Source organism: Petaurus breviceps, unplaced genomic scaffold (assembly GCF_028583685.1).
Source record: "Petaurus breviceps papuanus isolate PSGF00001 unplaced genomic scaffold, PetGlider_PUasm1.0 370, whole genome shotgun sequence".
In the NCBI taxonomy this organism is placed as follows: Eukaryota; Metazoa; Chordata; class Mammalia; order Diprotodontia; family Petauridae; genus Petaurus; species Petaurus breviceps.
In genome coordinates this window covers 907,729-921,073 of record NW_027186297.1, presented here as the reverse complement: position 1 = coordinate 921,073, position 13,345 = coordinate 907,729, and the positions used below count along the sequence as shown (strand labels likewise).

The window sequence follows — 13,345 nt, the reverse complement described above, 5'->3', positions numbered from 1 at the left end:
TACATACAGTTGCACACATGCACACTCACGCACTCACACTTGCACCCACTCATGCACACACACACACTTACACAGTTGCACACATGCGCACTCATGCACGCACACACACTCACATGCACACACGCTCACTTGAATGCACACAGTCGGACACTCACACACACATACAGTTGCACACATGCACACTCACACACTCACACTTGCACCCACTCGTGCACACACACTCGCATGCACTCACGCACACTTGCACACACACGCTCACTTGAACACACACATAGTCGCACACTCACGCACATTTTGCTAGCCAGAGGAAAACAGACCAAGCATTCTTCAATGCTGTGGTGTCCTGGGGGTCCTCAGGGTGCAGATTTCACTGAGTGTCCCTGGCCCAGTGACAGTGACCACCCACCTGCCTCTTGCAGAGAGGACGAGGCCACGAGCTGGGAGAAGAGACGCCGGCCTTCCCAGCGAGGCCCACAGGACACCCTATTGCTGCTTGTTCCCTTGGAGAGAAGGTGGGGGAGTCCACAGGGACTGGGGCACATGGTGTGAGAAGACCAGAAGCACTAAGCTCTTCCAAAGATATGAGGGCCCAGCCAACTGAGCCAGTCTTCTCTGTGTAAGTATCTGTGAGCCCCACAGCCAGTGAACCCCCGCCAACATTCCCCAGCACGAGCCCCCCCACCCACAAGCATGCAGACCAATGACTACGCCTGTCGCACCTCCTCTGGTGACCCCTTGTAATGTAATGCCAAAAGAAAGGCAACTTCCCAGGTTCAAAATACCAGCATAGGTGCTCTCTATTTTATTCAGTGACCAACCCAGAACAGAGAAGATCAAAACATGACATCATTCCAAATACAGCATTTACTAAGTGTGATTAAATAATCTCCAAGGCCTACCCCACCCCAGGACCTTCCAATCATTCAATCAATTACAAAGTCTCTGGTCTAAATACTTCTCCACCCCTAGGCTATACCTTAATTAAGTCCACCACAAAGCCCCTCTTCTCAAATGGAGATTAGTTTCCAAACATAGGTAAAGTACCTTCATTTGTCAATCACAGAGCACAATAAGGTCAAAAGTTCCCCACCCCTGGATCACAATTGAATCTACCCCAGAGTTACATCAAGTTTAAACACAGCACTTAATACCCAAATGGAGGTCTTTTCTTCATCTTGACAAGAGGCAAGTTCTCAGCAATCTTAGTTCCTGGGGAGACAAGGCTTAGCAAAGCCACAAGATACATTGCCAGTCCCTTCATGAATTTATCCTCTGTCTGTAGAACAGTCCTAGAACCCCTGAACACATTAGCAAAGCCCTCTCCCAGGATTTCTGTAAACATACAACAAGAAAATCCTTCTTCAGGGCTTCTGAACCAACAGAAAGGCTCCCAGACCCCTGCAACAACAGCACTGTCCCTCACCAGTGGACAGTATTCATTCTGTCTGCAGGACAGTCTCCAGACCCCTGCAACAACAGTACTGTCCCTCACCAGTGGACAGTATTCACTCTCTGTCTGCAGGACAGTCGCAGGCCTTCTTAGCGAACAGCCAGGTTCCAGGACTTCTTCAACAAAAGGACAGTCTTTCACCAGTGGACAAATCTGGCAAAATAACATCAAAACAGACAGACAAAGTACCAGCAAAACAGCCATGTCTCCTCAGTCCTTGGCAGCTCAGGGGGCAGGTCTCAAAAGTCCAGGGCAATTCAAAGCGGCCACCAGCAATTCTCTTAGCCTCTCTCTCTCCACGAGGTGCTGCTTCCAAAAAAAGCTTCTGCCTCTCTCTAGTGTCTCCAAATCTACATCACCAGCTCCTCCCAGTTCAGGACTTTCTTTTCACATCAACAAGCCCATCCCACAGGTGGGATTAACAAACTCTGGGCTTTAACACAATCAATTTGAAAACCAAGCCAATACAGGGGAATCTTTAATTGCCATTACTATCACACCCCTGGAAAGCCCCCCCCAGGCAGTGCCCTTAGCCAGCCTGGTCCAGTCCATGGCTCAGCCCCAAAGATGGCCCAGAGCGCCAGGGAAAGCATTCACCTGCTGTGAAGCTGCATAGGGAGAGCAGAGAAAAAGGCCCCTTCCCCATCAGAATGTGAGCTCCCTGAGGGCAAGGCCTTCTGGCCTCCCGCTGTATCACCAGAGCCTGGCACCAGGCCTGGCACAGGGCAGGCGTTTAATCAGACAACACAGGAGCCTGCAAAGGAAAAGAAAGCAGAGGACGAAGTGTGATACACGGGGAGACGAGGCCAGAAGAGCCCGCCCCGTTTCCAGCTGGCCACCAGCCTGGCACTCATCACCTGCACTCTGAACTGTGGCCACGCCTCCTCCTGGGTCTACCTCCCCAAGCCTCTCACACTCCCGTCCAAACTCACCCTGGCTGCCAGAGCGTATCTTCTGAAGTACATGGCACTGCCCTACTCAGGAGACCCCAGGGGCTCCCTCTTATCTACGCTTGCCCTGACAGTGCTTCCTGGACAGGCCCCTCCCAGGCCTGCCACATGCTCTCAGACCTGCCTGGCCTGGCCACATCCCTGCCGGGTGCCCTGCTCGCCCAGTGAGTCCCTCCCTCTGACCACCTTGTGCCCACTGTGATACATAGTGCCAGGCGCCTTCTGGGCCTGCCATATTGTAATGTAATGCCAAGCAAAGGCTCAAAAACCCTCTGAATTAAGGAGTATGTGTGCTGTCAACTCACAGATGAGAAAACAGGCTCAGAGAGGACAGAGAACCTAGCTGAGAGGGTTCAGGCTCAGAGGCAGAGCTGGGGGGACAGTGAGGGTCTCCGACTGATTGTCTCCAGCTCTAGGGCCACAGCAGCCAACAAGCCTTCCTGTTGGAGCACCAAACTTGGCCTGGGCGGCCAGGGCCCCCCATCACTCCCCTCATCTGCTTGTGCCGGTGTTCCACCAGAAAGAACACCAGTGTCTCTCAATGCCCTGCCCACAATCCTCATCCCCCATCAGAAGTCACAATGCTTGGCCCCCACCCCCCTCGCATACACACATCTTTCGACCAATCCTATGTACAGCCGGGGTCAGGACACTGAAGGGGACATGACTGCAGAGGGCACAGAGCTGATGGAGACAGAGCTCTGTAACGTAATTAATGGAAGGCACTCTATCCAGAAGCACCACATTTTCAATAAATTGCAAATTGCAGAATGGTGTCCTAAAGGTATTTTAATCAAAACTTGGTGAAATTCAGTCTGAGAATCGCATGAGTAACGGGCACCGCCCCCCAGCTAAGGCCAGAGAAACCTGCCACATTGAGACCGTCTTAAGAGGGAAAGGATTTTGTGATTAATTTGCCATCTCTCCCTAAGCCCTGGCTCCAAAGCCCCAAATGAAAATGAAGGCGCCTGCAGGGGCTGAGCTGTAATTGAAAGAGAATCCTTAATCAATAGATTGTCACTGGTAAGAGCGGAACCTGCCGGAGATCACAAGGCCAGGCTTCCCATTTATTAAGACTCATTAGGAAAAAGGAGACTTTTCAATGCTGGGGCATCAGCATCCACCTGAAGTAAACATTCGGTATTCCCTGGTGACTCTCCTCCTTCAGAAAAAATCAAGCTGTCTACACCTGCCCCTAAAATTCAGTCCCACCACAGGTGGCCGTGGCCAGCTCAGCACAGTAAACAGATGGGACAGTGTGCTGACAGCAAACCTCCATCTGAGGACCCCGACTCAACCGTCCATCACAGAAAATGACCACTGCTGTGACAATGCCCTCGTTTATCAGACGAAGCCCAAGTTCCATCCAGTGTGGGCCCTGCCTATCTCGGATGGCCACCATCCTTCATCTGGAAAGCTTCAGTCTGGCAAGCCCTCTGTGTCCATCCACGCTGACGGAGTTCTCTCCTCCGGTTCTGCCTGGCCACTCTGCCGACATCCCTCCTTTGCTTCATCACACCCACCCTTGTACAAACCACCTAGATCTGCCCTAGGAGACTGTAAGGTCCTAAAGGGGAGCGGCTGTGTCCCTTTTCACCTCTGTACCCCTGAAGACTGGCACAAGGCCTGTCCGATACAGAGTAAATATGTGAAAAAGTGTTTGTCGAATTGAAATGAATTAACCATCAGCAATCTCATGGTCGAGTTCTTATCATACATTGGAATCTTTCTGTAACTGCTTTGAACATAATACAAAATTTAGAGAAATAAAATCTGAAAAGCCAGACACGTGGATGTCATGAATTCTTAATAACACCCATTTTCTGACAGCCTCATCAAACCAAGCTTGAAATTGAGCAAAGAAAGGAAGCTGGTATCTTGGCTGAAGGCAGAAGGCATTTGATACCCTGAATGTCTGTACCACCACTGATGGGCCCAAACTCAAAGCAACCCTGGGGGCCTTCCACTGACCCCAAAGGGAGACTTACCGAAAGGAGCTTCCAGGTTATTGGACGCACTTGCTTGGGAATTCCAGACCAACTCAACTTCCTTAATTCCTCTGTTAAAATAAAAGGGTTGGGGGAAGAGGAGGAAGAGAAAAAAAAAGGATTACTCGAGAACTTTTCCTGGGGTGACTAAAATGCCATAATGTGATCAGAACACAGCTGCTCCCATAATTAAACTCCGAAATGTACAAATTACAATATTTGCATTGACTGTGCAAAACCAAGTCATCACCACTAAGTGTGCAAGTTGGATTCCAAGTGGGCACAGAAATGTCGGGAGCTCCAAGGAAAACCTTCCTGACATTCTGCGCTTTCCAAGAAGCTTCCAAAGAGAAGCCCCCCAGGTAGCTGCTGGATGCCTGGCCCCACAGGAGGGCCCTGGCCTGGTAACGGGCACAAGGAGGCCTCCCCAGAGGCCCCTTCCTGCTCCAAAGCCTTACCACCCAGTGAAACATAAAGACAAGCCACTCATAACATTTGATGCCCCCTCATTTCAAAGGCATCAAAATTCTCCATTGACTTCATGCATTCCCAACTAAGCCATAAAATGGCACAGCTGAAATGGGCGTTGAGAACCATCTGGTCTGACCCAGTCATTTTCCAGAGAGGGAAACTGAGACACAGAGGAGGCCTCACAAGGCAGCGGGCCAGGGTCCAACATCCCTCTGCCTCACCTTTCCTCAGGAAAGCCCACTGCCTGCTCCCTCACCACCCCCCCCCTCCTCGGCCTCTGGGCACAAACGTGTCAGGAGGGAGGGCACCCTGATGGCACGGGGGCGGTCCCAAGCAGGCACAGCTGATACGAAAGAGAGGGAAGTGAAGTTACAAAGACTGTGAGGGAGACCACATCTAATCCACAGAGTTTAACACACAGGTGTGTGAATAAATCCGTATGAGGGCCCAAAACTAAATAAACTGTCAAGAGCTTGGCTTGAGAATTAAGTGTCACATGGGTCTGAGTCATGGAACTACAGCGGCATTCTAGGAAATAATATCACTAATGCAGTCTCGCCCCAAATCACAGGCTTCACAACAGGCAGAGCTGAGAGTCTCTGAAATACACAGGAGGTGAGCGTAATCTGGGGAAATGGTGTAAAGGGAGTGGCATGTGCCTGGAACAGTGAAGAGCCGGGCTGGGCTGGGACTAACTCAGTTACGCCTGCCTGGCAGAGGGCAGGGCCACGGATGGCCCAAGAATCTCACCCGCAAGGTTTCTGCAGACATGCTGACAATAAACAAAGCCAAGCAGGCCTGTTACAGGGGAAAAGAAAGCGCTTTGTGTGCGACTGTAAAAGGAGAAAGACGCCCCAATGATCCTGGCACTAAAGCTTGCTTTATATCTAGAAATGAGCAGGTATAGCTCATTATATATAGCAATGAACCCAAGCACATTCTAATTAACACGCTGTACAACATGAAACCATAAAACAAGCTGATGCATCACACAAGGCTGGGCCCCCCCCCCTTCTCAGGATGTGCTGGGCTGCTCCCCTAAGCAGCACATCCCCAAACCAAGCCCCAAGGGCTCGTCTGAACCAGAGCAGGCCAGCAGCAAGACCTCACCACTCCCCCAAAACCCAGTCAGCCACTGGGAGGCGGCCTCTGGCCGACATGAGGAGACCCACCCTGGGCAGGAAGCCGCCTTGCACTGCTCGGGAGGCCACAATCACAGGATGCCTCCAGCTCAGATCTCAGCAGGCCCTGGATCCCTCAGGGGCACACAGGAGGTTGGACCAGATGATGGCTCAGGTCTTCTCCAGCTGCCCTGTGTGCTCCTTGGGCTGACACAACCACCTCCAGCCCAAAGACCACGGCGTGGCCAGGGATCCACGGCAAGCAGCTGTGACTGGATGGACGCCCGTGTAATGCCGGGGCGAGTCCCAGGCATCCGAGGGAAGGTCAGAAAACAATAGCAATCTCATCTGGGAAAGTCTTCCAATGAGAAAAGCTGGAAATGCCAACACAGCCCAGACCTCCTCGATCACAGACCTAAGACTAAGCCTGAGAAGCCCAGGCTCCCCAGCCCCTTCAGGACACGTGAAAACCAATGGCAGCCCAACCAAGAGGAGAAATGTCACCGGCTCATTCTGCCAAGCAGCAGGCAAGTACTGAAGGACAAAGATACGGGCATCAGAACAAAGACACAGACGAAAGGTCCTCCGGGAGAGGGCCAAGACTGGGCACCCAGCGAACAATCCCAGGAAAGGATGCAACCCAGCCCACACTAGTGTCAGGGCTGGATCCAGCAGGAGCTGTGACGCTGGCCAAGCCGCACGTGACAAGAAGGGCAGAGAGAGCAGCTCTGGGAGCCAGCTTATCTGGTGGCTTCCCATCAGGTCCTCCTGTCATGGGGCCCCCACAATCGGCAGCCCTGATATAGGGGGGCACAACAGAAGGAGCCCCAGAAGACTCAGGCTCCCTCCTTTCTCAGCTTCCCCAGCACAGATCCAGTCTTGATTTAGAGGATCTGCTGCCCTGGGCTCCCCACACCACCCTGGCATTTCGCTCCAGGACCAGGGAGGGACACTAGCCCCTTAGCTGAAGGCTTCCCTGGGAGTTCCCTGTCTAGACTATCTCCCATCTGAAATTCAAACAAAGCCCAGCCATGGGTAAAGAGAAGAAAGGCACAAAATAAAGGTGCTGTCTGCCTTCAGCAGGTCAGCGCTCGAGAGGACCAGCCACCCGGAGCTGCTGGGCTCTCGGGAAGATGCTGCAGGCCTCCTGCAGAAAGGAGAGAGGCCTCGCTCCTGAGATCTCTCCCTGCCGTTCATATCATTCCAACACTTGAAATATGCAGTAATAAGAGTGACGATTTCCATACACAATCAGGAAAGGCTGTTTCATCATAAGCAGCAGCCAACGGCCAAAGAATTCATTCCACTTCCATTGGTGAACAAATATTCCCCATTCCCACTGCAAATGAAGCAATTATTTTTTCCTTTAAGTTTTTAGACATCCAGGGTTAGGTTCCTTTGCAAACAGCTGAGAGCTAATGATTAATACCAAGAATAAAAGAAATGATTAAAGAGAAGGCCTTAGTAATATAATCACCAAAATGTGAAGTCTTGACATCTAATCTTTTTTAAATTACCAAGTCTAAGTAAAATAAGCACCAAATAATTGGGTGATAGCACCAGCAATAACTTGCCGTTTACAGCAATGGCTGGAAATATCAAATTCTCAACAGTTCCCTGAGGACGTTATGAAAATCAGCAGCCAATAACAGAATGTTTCCCAATCCCAACATGCACCAAGAAGACAGAATAAACTGTTAAAGCACATGAACACAGGCCCCATGCAGGAAAAGCCATCCAGAGACTGGAGGGAGCTGGGCAATCCTGGAGTCCTGGCCCACCTCTTACAGAAAGGGAAGCAGAGACCCAGCTTGGAGTCAGGGCAAGCCGGGTTCTGACCCCACAAATGTCAGCAATCACTCTACGGACTGCAGGGCTTTAAATTACGGCTCCACAATTCAGTGACTCCAGATGGTGTGACCTGAGAAGAGCTCCCGAATCTGTTCCACTGCGTGTGGTCAAGGTGTCTGTGTGGCCCCGGGGAGAAGCACGAGGAAAGGCTCCCACTCCTGGCCCAGGGGATCCCCCACCAAAGCCAATGACAGAAAGAAACAATCTGGCCAGCCAAGTACCTACTATGCTCCAGGCACTGCAGAAGGGCATTTAGGGAAAGGGGGGCACCATGGAGAAGGTGGTGCTTGGGCAAAACCTTAGAGGCCCCCCATACCCCAAAAGATCATGCACAGCCCTTCCTGAGAAGTGAAGACCTGGAAACAAAAGAGATGCCCATCCACTGGGGAAGGGGAGTGACCAGGAGTGACCCACAAATGGGGATGGGCTATTGCTGGGCTGTAAGAGAGAATCCACATGACAACACAATGAAGCAGGGAGATGCCTGAACTCAGGCAAAGGGCAGTGAGGAGAACCAGGCAAACAATGGTAAATGATGACAGTAAGGCCAAGGAGAAGGTACACTAAAGACTGAGGACTTACAGTGGCCACACTGGGCCCCAAAGGACAGAAAAGACAAGGCACAGCCCCGACTTCTTCAGAGAACAACTGTGCCCCTGGGAAGCTCACATACGGAGGGACCGAGCCAAAACCCAATCCCCAGGTCCAACGGATGGCAGCACCTGAAGGGAAATCTCCTTGGGGTGGATCCTCACTGGCCTTCATGCCCACAACAAAACCCACATGGAAGAGCTGTCCTCTCCAGCACCAGGGTAAAACCCAGGGTCCTCTGACCCCCAATAACTGATGACTCAGGGCCTCCTGGCCAAGTTCCCCATTCCCTATGGATCCCCACAGCCATACAATCCATCACTTGGGGGCACCCTGCATGTGGACACAGAGAGTGTCACTGGAAACCGAGAGTAAGTCTTGTGGCCTTTGAAGAATGTGCCCCAATATGGACTCCACTAGCATGGCCTTCCAGACCCCAGGCTCATCTCCACAGCAGGGCGTGAGCAGAAATGTGGGCACAAGGCAGCTGTGCCTGTGGAAGAAGAGCTAGGGCTTAAGGACTTTAATGGCACTCATGGAAAACCACTCCAGGCACGGGAAGGTTACCAGCACCCCACACCCAGCCTTCCTGGGGAACTGATGAAGGGCACAGTCAAAGGGAGGCATCGGCCCACGGATGAGACTCTGTGCTAACAGAAGAGAGAGGTCACAGGGCAAGGCTGCGTTCGTGCTCAGGGAATTCTCCCTAAAGCATCTCTCCTTCTTCCTTTTCCTTTGACCTTCTTCCTATGCCAGATGCAAAGTGGGATGGCCTGGCAGATCACTTCCACAGGAACAGCAATGCTGGAATGAAGATCAACTCTGAAAGCCTTGACTACTCTGATCGATCCAATGATCCGAGGCAATTCCAATGACTCATGAGGAAAAAGTGCCACCCTCCTCCAGAGAAAGAGCTGATAAACTCAAGTGTAAGCCAAAGCATGAGCTTCTCACTTTTTTTTTTGCTTTTTTTGGTAATACAGCTATAATGAAAACATTCTACGTGATTTCACATGTATGACTGACATTATATTGCTTGCCTTCTCGGTGAGTAGGGGAGGAGGGAAATGCAGGGACAAATTTTGGAGCTCAAAACTTAAAAAAGAGAATACTAAACAAATAAAAAATAAAATGAAACAAAGCAATTCTATACTGGCTCATATTGTTCTAGGGGGAAGAGGGGAAGAGCCTTAAATTCATAATGAGATTCGAAGTATCTCGAGGAAAGGAAACTACGAGACCCCATAAAGCTTAGAAATAGTCGGCTTCTACCTTGGACTTCTAATTCCTTTTCTGGGGAGGACCAGCAAAGAGAACGGAGTAGGAGGAAATAATTTAGGCAAACTCCCCCAACAAAGGCCTAAGAAGAGTGTTAAACTAAGCTGTGACCTAGAAAATGAAGGAGAAACCCCAGTGAATCATCTTTCCAGACCAGTATCACAAATCTGACACCCTGGCAAGTGACCAAGCCAAGAACTGTGACAATGGTCCAGGATACCAGGCTAAGTCCCTGAGCTCGGAAAAGGGCTGTCAGTGACCAAGCTGCTTCACAGACCCTAGAGCAAGACCCCAGTCTCAGCTCCCAGCTCCAGAACAGGGAGCCTGCAGAACCTTTAGCTGACAAGGCCCAGGACCAGCAGCTGTCTGCTGGAGCTCCAACCAGGGACAGCTCAGCAGCAGTGTGGTCTAAACCCAAACCAGCATGTCAGATGGGCTTAAAAGCACAAAGGCAATTAGGTCAAGCCCTTAACCAGCCAGCAGACCAAGCCTCCCCCATGGTCCTGGAAGGGCACAGAAAATGTCAAAAGATAACGGAGAAGATGGATCAGGACCATAGACAGTCCCACCAGAAAGGAAAAGGGCCCAGTCTTAATGAAAAATCCTCACCCAGGGAGCAGGGATGACTTTATGACATATTGACAGCTTTCTCCTCTCGGAGAGGAAGAAGGGGAGCCAGTGAAGCAGCCGGCCAATCACAGTAACAATGACAATAGCGCTCACTAGCACCAAGCACCAGGCTAAGTTCTTGATAATTCTCTCATTTAGTCCTCGTGACAATCTGTGAGATACGTGCTATGATTTTCCCCATTTTACAGATGAGGAAAATGAGACAAACAGATGTTAAGTGACTCACCCAGGATCACAGCTAGTAAGTGCTGAGGCTGAATCTGAACTCCAGGTATCACACAAGCTGCCTCCGAAAATATATTTGATAAAGAGTCTGCATTTTGTGACAGGCAGTATCACACTGGAAGGTCAACAGAACTACAACTGGGGGGCAGGGGGGAAGGGGGCGCAGCAAGGAGCTTGGAAGCCCTGACTGCCCTGCATGGCACAGAGCAGGAGACACCTACTGGTGACCAGACTGCGAGGGTGGGAGAAGCCCCAGCACGTGACTAGGAAAAGACGCGCACAAGACCTGAAACAGCCATTTGAGCAGGGGCAGAGAGGACAGCAAAAGGATGGGGGACTGGTGGGGAAAGAGAGCCAGGAGCAGCAGCTGCCCGAGATGAAGCGGAAGTGAGGAGAGCCCAGAGCCCTGGCAGGCCATGCAGGGTCATGTATGCAAAGACACCAGCTAGAGTCCCTCAGGACAAGAGGACACAGAGAAGCTGAGATCTGCTGGGATGGACAGCATCTGCGCACTGGGAAAACCACAGATGGGGAAGAGAACAGAGCGTGCAGCCGTCCCTCCCACCACGGCACCCACCGCTCGCCATGGCCCGAGGTCTAAGCTCTCTGATGAGATCCGGACAGGAAATTTACAGCAGCAGCTGCTCTATGGCCACATTCCGCTTAAAAATGGAATTACTCAGAACATCCAGTGAACCAAACTGAGAGATGATTTGGACTCACGCGATCTAATTGGATGAAAGATATCACATCTGAGTCTGAACCGGAAATCTGCTCAAAAGTGGTTTATGCACAAAACTTATAATTATTATCAGCACCATTTCTGACAAGACAAGAATAACGGACATTGAAAGAACACAACTAATGAAACTGCCTCTTTGGCTCCAGGCTGGTTTCTTTCAGTTGATATCAATTACCATACAGTCATTCTTTCATCCAGGCAGAAACAGAACCAGGAAGAGATAATCAAGGCGAATGAGAAGCCCACGTAAGGAGCTATACTCAGAGAATCCTCACCGCAGAGCCCAGGCAGTGGCGGCACAGCCTTTAACCAGAAACCCGAGACCTGGGCTCTGGACAGTCCCGGGAGCCATCTGAGTGCCAGCCATGCTCCAGGACGGTGTGGACAGTAGAGGCAGCAAGCCTCAGGAACCTTCAGGGGGCTCAGGAGCTGTTCACACAAATGAGCTGAGCACAGGGGCCCAGCCTGGCCTATCAGGCAGAGAGCCGTGGAGACAGGCCTCCACGCTGAAATTCTGTTACCCAAGTCAGTGAAAACCAATTGACAGTCAGTCAAAAGCAGCCAAGGTGAAAGACCACGGTTCGTGTCCCTCTTGTTTGGCTCGGTGTGCTCTGGGACCCGAGGGCCACGCCTAGGGAAGGTCTGTCCAGAACATCCCACACTGTGCCCCTGGCACTCACCACAATAACAGCGTTGTCATCAGACTGAGGGCAGGAAGAGACACCAGAGAGCATTTTACAGATGAGGAAACTGAGATGCAGAACACTCCAGCGACGTGTTAGTACTCAGCACGGCCAGGCTTCACGCAGATTTTCTCAGCTAAAATCTAAGGCTTTTGACAACAACAAGAAGACGAAAGACTTAGGGCTGAAATCATGAGTCAGACTGTGCCAATAGATGAGGGCAACATCTACAAATAACCTTGTAGATATGCTGAAGACATTAAACAATCCACAAGGATCTACTCAGCACCTACTACGTGCCAGGAATGTCTGTGCCCCATGGTCTGCTCTTCTGTTTCCCCCATTAGGGCAGGGATTGTCCATCGTTGTAGAGTCTGGCCAACGGAACAACGATGATCCAGTGAGGCTGGAGAGACAAGCTGGGGCTGAGCTGGGAAGGCCTGGACAAAGTAAATGGCGTTTCTACTTTGGCCAAGAGAAAAGGGGGAGCCAGGAAGCTGATGGAGTTGTGAGAGACGTGCAGCAGAGACATCAGTGAGGAGGCAAATGGAAAAAGGGAAGGAGGAGTAAAGATGGGGCCCGTGCGTGCAAAGAGAGGGCTCTGAATGGGTCCTCCACTGACTGTCCTGGGGTTTATACACCTCAAAACCATGTCAACAGGGGCAGAAAAAGCCTCTGACAAAATACAGCCCTCATTCATACTAACATCTTGCAAATGAAAACTGTGAATGGATGGATCTTTTATTAACATCAAAGAAGTATTTGTCTAAGACCAAAAGCAAGGATCATCTGTAACAGGGATAGGCTGGAAGCCTTCCCAGTAATCCAAGAGTAAAGCAAGGGTGCCCATTCTTACCACTGCTATTTGGGCAGTCCTAGGAATGTTAGCAGTAGCAGAAAAAAGAAGAGAAGGGAATGATGCAGGATGGGGGCGGGGAGCATTTATTTGGTGCCTTAATATTTGCTTTACACTACACAAATATTATCTCATTTAATCCTCACAGCTGCTATTGTTAGCCCCCTTTGGGGGGAATCAGCAAACTAAGGCTGAGGGAAAGAGTACGTAAGAGTCACACAGCTGCTTAGAGTCTGAGGCAGAATTTGGGGCCTTCCTCACTTGAAGTCCAGAACTCTATCCAGAGAACCACCTAGCTGCATGAAAAGAGCAAATCATGGGAGAATAAAATTATCCCTAACTACTGACAAGATGATGATTTCTGAGAGAAACTGAGGCAATTGATAGCTTCAGCAAAGACACAGGAAATCAACCCACACAAATCAATGACATTTCTATATAACAGCAGTATCTGAGACACAGTAATACAAAGGGAAATCCCACTGGAAATAACTGTATAATGTGTAAAA

The 13,345-nt window shown here is 50.6% G+C and overlaps 1 protein-coding gene across 3 annotated transcripts in view; it reads right to left on the bottom strand.

Annotated features, from left to right (window-relative positions):
- Positions 1–13,345, bottom strand: part of TBC1D22A (TBC1 domain family member 22A) — a 106,843-nt gene that overhangs the window by 43,835 nt on the left and 49,663 nt on the right. For all 3 annotated transcript variants that reach the window (XM_069099303.1, XM_069099304.1, XM_069099305.1), the window contains exon 5: positions 4,389–4,459. In XM_069099303.1, the coding sequence (XP_068955404.1) occupies positions 4,389–4,459 (71 nt within the window). The remainder of the gene's footprint in view (positions 1–4,388; positions 4,460–13,345) is intronic.